General features: G+C 47.2%; 2 protein-coding genes across 3 annotated transcripts; both read right to left on the bottom strand.

The window, feature by feature from the left end:
- Nucleotides 1-5,103, bottom strand: LOC100449613 (protocadherin beta-17). Of its 2 annotated transcripts, XM_024247612.3 has the most exons (2): nt 3,027-3,256; nt 1-2,740 (listed from the first exon to the last, which is right to left on the bottom strand). In XM_024247612.3, the coding sequence occupies exon 2, from the start codon at nt 2,738-2,740 to the stop codon at nt 674-676; it is 2,067 nt and encodes a 688-aa protein (XP_024103380.2). In that variant the 5' UTR covers nt 3,027-3,256; the 3' UTR covers nt 1-673. The 2 variants fall into 2 exon arrangements, with proteins under 2 accessions (XP_024103380.2, XP_002816038.3); XM_002815992.6 differs by having other exon boundaries at nt 1-5,103.
- A 926-nt stretch (nt 5,104-6,029) lies between these two features.
- Nucleotides 6,030-8,975, bottom strand: LOC100460978 (protocadherin beta-6). The gene is given in 2 exon segments (XM_003780399.5): nt 6,030-7,748; nt 7,750-8,975. Coding segments are annotated over 2 exon segments (2,310 nt in total). The 5' UTR covers nt 8,724-8,975; the 3' UTR covers nt 6,030-6,412.
- Between the last annotated feature and the right edge of the window lie 200 nt (nt 8,976-9,175).

Raw genomic sequence — 9,175 nt, 5'->3', positions numbered from 1 at the left:
TTTACATACCAAAGCCATTTATTATTTTTTAAAAAAGCAATCACAAGTCAACCAACCTTTTTCTATTATTCTTTCATGTAACAGGAGTTGAATCCTTTAGAATAACAGCCGATGGTCTATAAATATCAATTTTGAAAGAAGAAATTCAGGAGAGAAAACATCACCTAGGTAAAATATTGGTTCATTTGAGGGAAGAGTAGTGTTTTTGAAACAACACAACAGAAATGCAACAATTTACAAGATTACTAAAATTTTTGCATAAATGAAAATTATTTTTTAAACTAAAAGCTGTGATTTACAATAGACTTAGAGTCATGCTGATGATAACCAGAAAGTTTGAAACACTATTTTCTTAATCATAACATATCAATGAACAAGTTCAAATACTGGGAACCTGAAAACACCTGTGAGTTCCAAAATCTGACCAAACAAAAACAACAACCATAGGAAACACCATTTCTCTGCTATCGTGTGCACATGCTATAACTAACATAGCTGACAACCACCACAACAAAAATCAAAGGGAATGGAAAATAGTCTAGCAGGTTGAAATAGCTATAAATACGACAGCCATTACTAATGTGTGAATATGTGACTCTACGTGAATGAGAGAATTGGGAACTTACAGATGAATAGTGAATTCTATGATTTACCACGACCTGTTGTCAGATTCCTAATTGAACCCAAAATGATTCCTGGAGTTGGAGTTTGCCTCGCTGTCCCCACCAGTCCCTTCACCCAAGAAGTTGGGAAGTATCGGTTTAAGAAACTTGAGCTGGCTCTCAGAGCTTTCTGCCAGGTAAACTTCATACTGATAATTCTGGGACAGGGTCCTGGTGCCACTCACGTCCACCAGATGCCCTGGAAAGGGGACCTCGGGCACCGAGAAGCGACCCACAGAGGCCGCCCTGCTCCTTCTGCACAGCCGCACCGCCACGAACAGGAGCACCGAGAAGAGGAAGAGCGAAGACACCGAAGCCAACGCCACCACCAGGTAGACGGTGAGCGAGTCGGCCTGGGCCTGGGCTGGGGCCGCCTCAGGGAGAGGCAGGTAGGGCTGGGAGAAGCCGTCCACCAGGAGCACGTGCAGCGTAGCGGTGGCCGAGCGCGGAGGCTCGCCATTGTCCTTGACCAGCACCACCAGCCTGTGCTTGGCCGCATCGCGCTCGCTCAGCAGCCTGGCGGTGCGCACCTCGCCATTGTGCGCCCACACGCCGAACAGCCCGGGCTCCGTGGCCTTGAGCAGCTGGTACGACAGCCAGGCGTTCTGGCCCGAGTCGCCGTCCACCGCCACCACCTTGGTCACCAGGTAGCCCGGCTCGGCCGCCCGGGGCACCAGCTCGGTGCAGGGCGCGGAGCCGTTCTGCAGCGGGTACAGCACGAAGGGCGAGTTGTCGTTGGCGTCCAGCACCAGCACGCGCACCAGCGCCTCGCTGCTCAGCGCCGGGGAGCCGCGGTCTGAGGCCCCCACGCGGAACTCGAACGCCTGCAGGGCCTCGTAGTCCAGCGACCTGAGGGCGAACAGGTGGCCGTTGTCTGCGTTGATGGAGACCAGGGAGGCGAGGGGCAGATGCGGGTTCTGGGGCGGCAGCAACGAGTAGGTGACCTGGGCATTGGTGCCTGAGTCTCTGTCTGTGGCGCTGACGCTGCCGATGTGCAGGGCGGGGCTGTTGTTCTCGCGGACGAACAGGGTGTAGGAGGTTTGGGTGAAGGCGGGGGCGTTGTCATTGACGTCGGAGACCCGCACGGTTATGTTGTACTCGGTTTTCAGCCTGGGTGTCCCCAAGTCTGTGACAGTAATGGTGATGTTGTACTCGGCCCTGCTCTCTCTGTCTAGCGCTCCTTCTGTTAACAAAGTGTAGAAATTTTCTAAGGTAGGTTTTAGAAGGAAAGGGAGATGGTCTTGGATGGAACACATCATTTTTCCATTGTTCCCGGAGTCCGGATCCGAAATTCCGAAAACAGCGACCGCTGTTTCTGGGGAGTTTTCTAGGATATCACTGATGAGTAAGGACATAGTAAGTTCCGGTGCGTTGTCGTTAATATCCATCACTTCTATGGCTACGGTGCATTTTCCTGAAAGACCCCCACCGTCTGAGGCCTCAACTTCCATGTGATAAGATTGAATTTCCTCAAAATCCAACGCCTTTTTTAATCTAATTTCTCCCGTGATTGAGTTTATTTCAAAGGACTGAATGATTTGATTTGAATATTGAAAAAATGAGTAGGAGAGCTCCCCGTGGGTCCCAGCATCTAAATCCCTGGCAGAGACGGTGATGACAAGGGAACCTGTAGGGGTGTTCTCTGGGACCTGCACCTCGTAGCGCCGCTGAGCAAATTCAGGGACGTTGTCATTGATATCTACAATCACTATGAGAACCTGGGAAGTCCCAATTCTGGGCGGTGACCCACCATCCAGCGCTGTGAGGGTTAACCTGAGCTGGGGCTGCTCCTCGCGGTCCAGCGCTTGATCCAGCACGAGCTCTGGGTATTTCTTGCCGTCGCTGTGATTGCGAGTGAAAAGGTGGAAATAGGAGTTGGTGCTAATTGAGTAGTTCTGAACTGTGTTGCTACCTACGTCCAAATCTTGAGCTATTTTCAAAGGAAATGAAGTCCCTGGATGGCTGCCTTCAGAGATTTTCAGGAGGATTTCATTTTCCAAGAATTCTGGGGCATGGTCATTTACATCTTGGAGCTGTAGCTCACCTCGAATAAACTGCACCGGATTTTTCAGTAACATCTGGAAATGCAGTATACATGGATCTATGTCACCGCACAACTCTTCCCGGTCCAATTTTTCTTTTAGGAGCAAATTCCCACTCTTCCGTTCTAGCTGCAAATACTGTTTGTTCCCTTTGGAAAGAATCCGGGCGCCCCTCGCGGCCAGTTCCCCTACACCCAGCCCCAGATCTTTTGCTAAGTTGGCCACAAAAGAGCCGCTGTCCCTCTCTTCTAGAACTGAATACTTAATCGTAGCGCTGCCCGCCTCCCACAGTAGTAGTAAGAAAATAATGGCGGTCACTTGCCTTTTCTCTGGTGCTTTGGGGAGCGGCGTCTCCATCATTCCTCAGGGTCCAAAAGATGCAGTATTTAATCACAAAGTAATTGCTTTACAGCCAACTCAGCTATCTTGATTTAAATATCTTGAGTTAGTTCTTTTTAACATTGACCGACATGGGATGGCTGCCTCTCTGAAACCTTCTATCCCCAGTAGTAAAAAAGTGTTTCCTTTTCGAGCTGCCAGAAAACCCGCACAGCTTTTAAGGAGACACTGATGCTGCAGTTTTTCACTCTTAGCCTGCAGCGCCACCAAGCGTTCTGCTTTACAACTTCAGATAATTTTCATTTCAAAGCACACTGTATACTGTAATAGCTAAAACATATAGCAGGCCTTTTAGGTCATGGCCTGTTATATACTCCCTTTTCCCCCAGCTATTATGAGGCCTTGTTCAGGTAGCTAAGAATGGTTGTTACAGCAAAAGTAATGTCTGTATCGATATTCATCTTCGTTATAAAGGTGCAAGTTCAGTACACAAAACTCTGCTCCAGGCAAATTCATTTATTAACAAGTATTTACCTGTAGGGACATTCATGTAGCTTCCTGGGATAATACAGTAAATGAAACATACAAATTCTTGCTCTTGGGGAATTTACGTTCTATTACAAAAATGCTAATTTGTTCTATTGTACTGGAAGAAATCATGAACTTTCAAAATCTAGTTTCATTCTCAAATTGTAATGTGCCTGTAACTCCTGAAAGAAAATAAAAATATTGTTTCTTGTTAGTCTCTGGTCTACATAACCATTGGGAATTTTTTGGTTTTTTTGAGACATGGTCTCACTCTTGCCCAGGCTGGAGTGCAGTGGCCTCAATCTTGGCCCACTGCAACCTCTACCTCCCAGGTTCAAGCGATTCTCCTGACTCAGCCTCCTGAGAAGCTGGGACTACAGGTGCGTGCTACCACACCAGGCTAATTTTTGTAGTTTTAGTAGACATGACATTTCACCATATTGGCCAGGATGGTCTTGAACTCCTGGCCTCAAGTGATCTGCCTGCCTTGGCCTCCCAAAATGCTGGGATTACAGGCATGAGCTACCATACCTGGCCACCATTTAGGACTTTTTTTCCTTCATAAATTTACTATGTGCAATGCCCAGTGAAATTTAGAGAAAATGGTGGTTTGTCTTATTAAAAATCAATTTAGGCTAGGTGTGGTGGCTCACGCCTGTAATCCCAACACTTTGGGAGGCTGAGGTGGGTGGATCACTGGAGGCCAAGAGTTTGAGACCAGCCTGGCCAATATGGTGAAATCTCGTTTCTACTAAAAATACAAAAATTAATCGGATGTGGTGGTGCACACCTGTAGTCCCAGCTACTCGGGAGGCTGAGGCAGAAGAATCACTTGAACCTGGGAGGCGGATGTTGCAGTGAGCTGAGATTGTGCCACTGCATTTCAGCCCGGATGACAGAGCAAGACTCTGTCTCAAAAAAAAAAAAAAAATCAATATAAGCTCAGAATCTAGGCAATGTCTTTTCTACAGATGTAAAGAAGACAACAAAGTTGACAAAGTCAAAAATACACTGTCTAGGGAAGGGTATTGACCTATCTGCATTGGACAGTATACCACCCCAGTGTACATTCTCTAGGATTAGGGAGATGGGGATATTGAAAAGCACTACTGCTCCAACTAAAGCCAAGTGACTGGAGTGAGAACAATGGAAGAAGGAATCTCACCAAGGAAGAATGCTGTTCTAAGGAGAATAGGGTATATATCTGAGAACACAAAACAGTAAATATTCCCCACACTCATTTAATCAGTTGGTAATCATCCATGACAGTCAGTTCACTTATCTGGACATGAAACACAGTCAAATGTAATTTAGTTCAGCCCAGTACCACTTCAATTAAGGATAAAAGTAAAATAGTTGGCCGGGTGTGGTGGCTCACGCCTGTAATCCCAGCGCTTTGGGAGGCTGAGGCGGGTGGATCATAAGGTCAGGAATTAAAGACCAGCCTGGTCAAGATGGTGAAACCCTATCTCTACTAAAAATACAAAAATTAGCTGGGTTTGGTGGCATGAGCCTGTAATCCTAGCTACTAAGGAGGCTGAGGCAGGAGAATCACTTGAACCCTGGAGGCGGAGGTTGCAGTGAGTCAAGATCGCACCATTACATTCCAACCTGGGCAACAAGAGCAAAACTCCATCTCAAAATAAAATAAAATAGTCACTGAATTGTCATTTTAATATACATTGCTTGCCTTTGATAGAAAGTTGAAAGAGGGACTTTTAAATGAAATATCACAAATACAGCTGATACAAATAAGACTAAATATGGGCTAAACTGTGAAGGTAAATGGTTTAATGGTTAATAGAAGCAAATGATGCTTACACAACACTAGAAGGGAAAATCTGATGTTACCGAATAACCTGCCACTAATACCTTACTTAGATCTTGGTAGATATCAAATATCTTGAGAAAGTGAGAGGAAGAGTTTGGCAAATATAATTTGAAAGTTTTCAACTTTCAAATTGTGAGACAAAGAAAAAAAGATAAAATGTGCTGTTAAGCATTTTATTTTCTGTAACGGTGTGTAGGGTGAGTAGAAGAGTCAAAGCTGTTTTCTGTTTTGAAGGAAAGCAACAGTGATTTGACTAAGAAGTGATACTTCATACTTTCACTCATTGGTAAGAATATTTTATTGTAGAGAGGATATCAGCATTTCGCTGTAGATACAATAGTTTTCAAAAAAAACAATACTAGAATGTTAGTAACATTCAGCGAATATTTATTAAGCATTTATAATTGGCACGACTTTTTTTTTTTTAAAAGACCATCATGTTCTTACATGAGGCTCACAAACTAATGTGTTGACACTTCAGTAGTCTATAGTCACAAAAATTTTGGATTGACTATTACGGAATACTAAAATATGCATAAGTATGAATGGCTACTTTAGTGTTTAGCCATCATTAGTTTTTATTTTTAGTGTTACACACTGTAGGAGTTACTGCCAAATGAGATATTGGAGGATTAAATAATATCAAATACTCACATTTTAAACAGTCCTACATGGCAATAGTGAAACAACTCTTACCAATAGCTAGAAATACAATTTTACTTAAGGATTTACAATACTTTTGGGGGGGGGAGGAGAAGAAAAGATAATTTAATTCCAAAAGTTTAAAATTATGTAAATAAAAATTTACTTTTTGTTCATATTGTCAAGTACCCTCAAGTGAAGTAATAAACTACTAAGCATGAACAGGAAATACTGAGATACCAGTATCTTACTTTATATAAAATTTCAACCTAAAGAATAGAGGTAAAATAAACAAGAAACAGACCATGTAACTTTAAGTTAAAAGAGATCTCCAAACATAAGTAAGATTTAGTAAAATAATCCCACACTTAACTGAAAGGGAAGCTATTCCGAGAGGTGGGGGTTTCTTCTATTTCTCTCTCAGTGCCCTGAGGAGGGAAGTTGGGCATAATCGGCTTCAGGAACTTGAACTCATTTGTTTCTGAGCCTCCTATCAGACACACCTTGTGCTGGTAGCTCTGGGATAGGGTCCCGGTGCCGCTCACATCCACCAGATGTCCTGGAAAGGGGCCCTCGTGCACGGAGCAGCAACCCACCGAGGCCGCCCTGCTCCTCCTGCACAGCCGCACCGCCACGAACAGGAGCACCGAAAAGAGGAAGAGCGACGACACCGAGGCCAACGCCACCACCAGGTAGACGGTGAGCGAGTCGGCCTGGGCCTGGGCTGGGGCCGCCTCAGGGAGAGGCAGGTAGGGCTGGGAGAAGCCGTACACCAGGAGCACGTGCAGCGTGGCGGTCGCCGAGCGCGGAGGCTCGCCATTGTCCTTGACCAGCACCACCAGCCTGTGCTTGGCCGCATCGCGCTCGCTCAGCAGCCTGGCGGTGCGCACCTCGCCGTTGTGCGCCCACACGCCGAACAGCCCGGGCTCCGTGGCCTTGAGCAGCTGGAACGACAGCCAGGCGTTCTGGCCCGAGTCGCCGTCCACCGCCACCACCTTGGTCACCAGGTAGCCCGGCTCGGCCGCCCGGGGCACCAGTTCGGTGCAGGGCGCGGAGCCGTTCTGCAGCGGGTACAGCACGAAGGGCGAGTTGTCGTTGGCGTCCAGCACCAGCACGCGCACCAGCGCCTCGCTGCTCAGCGCCGGGGAGCCGCGGTCTGTGGCGCCCACGCGGAACTCGAACGCCTGCAGGGCCTCGTAGTCCAGCGACCTGAGGGCGAACAGGTGGCCGTTGTCTGCGTTGATGGAGACCAGGGAGGCGAGGGGCAGGTGCGGGTCCTGGGGCGGCAGCAACGAGTAGGTGACCTGGGCGTTGGTGCCTGAGTCTCCGTCTGTGGCGCTGACGCTGCCGATGTGCAGGACGGGGCTGTTGTTCTCGCGGACGAACAGGGTGTAGGAGGTTTGGGTGAAGGAGGGGGCGTTGTCATTGACGTCGGAGACCTGCACGGTTATGCTCTGCTGGGTTTTCAGCCTGGGTGTTCCCAAATCAGTGACGGTGATAGTGATGTTGTACTTGGCTCTGCTCTCTCTGTCCAGCGCGCCTTCTGTTACCAGGGTGTAGAAATTCTCCACGGAAGGTCTTAGTAGAAAGGGGAGATTGTTCTCTATTGAACAAATAACCTGTTGGTTATGTCCGGAGTCTGCATCTGAAACACTGAAAACTGCCACTATGATCTCTGGCAAGTTTTCTGGGATGGGGCTGATGAAGGCCTCCACCATCTGTAGCCTCAACATCCACGTCATAAGACTGTATTTCCTCAAAATCTAAAGTCTTTCTCAGCCGAATTTCTCCTGTGATTGCGTTTATTTCGAAGGGTTGGTTGACGTCATCGACTTGAAACAGGGCGTAAGATACCTTCCCAAACGATCCTGCATCTAAATCTCTGGCTGAGACGGTAATAACCGGAGAGCCGAGGTGGTTGTTCTCAGGGACTTGCGCCTCATAGAGCTCCTGAGCAAACTCGGGGATGTTGTCATTGATGTCCAGAACCTGGATCTGAATCTCGGAGCTCCCTGACCGAGGCGGAGACCCGCCATCCAGCGCGGTGAGCGTTAGCCTGAGTTGGGGCTGCTCCTCGCGGTCCAACGATTTGTCCAGCATCAGCTCCGGGAACTTCCTGCCTTCGCTGCGATTGCGGGTGAGAACGTGGAAGTGAGGGTTGGAGCTGATTGTGTATCTCTGAAGGCCGTTGCTGCCGGTGTCTAAATCTTGTGCCATTTTCAAAGGAAATATCTTTCCTGGCGTAGTAATTTCTGATATTTTCAGGAGCATTTCTCTGGCAGGGAATTCCGGGGCGTGGTCATTTATATCTCTGACTCACAAGGAAGCCTGAAAAAACTGCAAGGGGTTTTCCAGTACAACTTGGAAAGGTAGCACACACGGCCCAGTGGAGCCACACAGCTCCTCCAGGTCCAGTTTTTCATTTAGCAGTAAGTCATGGGTCTGTGGATCAAACTGCAAATGTTGTCTGTTCCCTTTGAAAACAACCCGAGCGCCCCGCAAAGCCAGCTCCCCAACCCTCAGTCCGAGGTCCTTTGTCAAGTTGGCCACAAATGTGCCACTTTCTGTCTCCTCCAATACGGAATACGGAATCGATTCAGAACCCACCTCTCCCCAAAGCATCAATAAAATTAAGAACGCCACTTGCCTTTTCTTGTTCTGTACTTTAGTTTGCCTCATGTCTATTATGTCTGAATACGGAAGAAAAATCCTTTTCAGCTCCCAATCACCACATCTACCGTCGACCCTGTGAGATGTCTTTGCAGAGATTTTTAAATTAGTTCTTACAACTTGTCTGGCGACGACTGCCTTCCCGGACACATCTATCTCAGCTATAGCTGTAAATGTGGTCTGTATTTTCACTTGGCTTCTGGGTGAAACGGAGTCCACCGAGTCTGCAGAGCTTTCGTTCACTCTCTTAGCTTGTACCGCCACCACGCCTTCAAACTAATAACTTCACGAGATGTTTTCAGGTCAATAGCATTTCAGAAACCTGAGCATTATAAAGACTTTTAAGTCGAGTCAGTGTTTCTCAAACTGAGTGCGTGGACCGCATGCATAAATAATTGCTTGCGAGCGTTGGTTTTTTTGTGTGTATGTTTTTGTTTTTAAGCCAACTCCTGGGTTCACTC

The sequence above is a fragment of the Pongo abelii genome, chromosome 4, assembly GCF_028885655.2.
Source record: "Pongo abelii isolate AG06213 chromosome 4, NHGRI_mPonAbe1-v2.0_pri, whole genome shotgun sequence".
In the NCBI taxonomy this organism is placed as follows: Eukaryota; Metazoa; Chordata; class Mammalia; order Primates; family Hominidae; genus Pongo; species Pongo abelii.
This window is presented reverse-complemented; position numbering and strand designations above follow the sequence as displayed.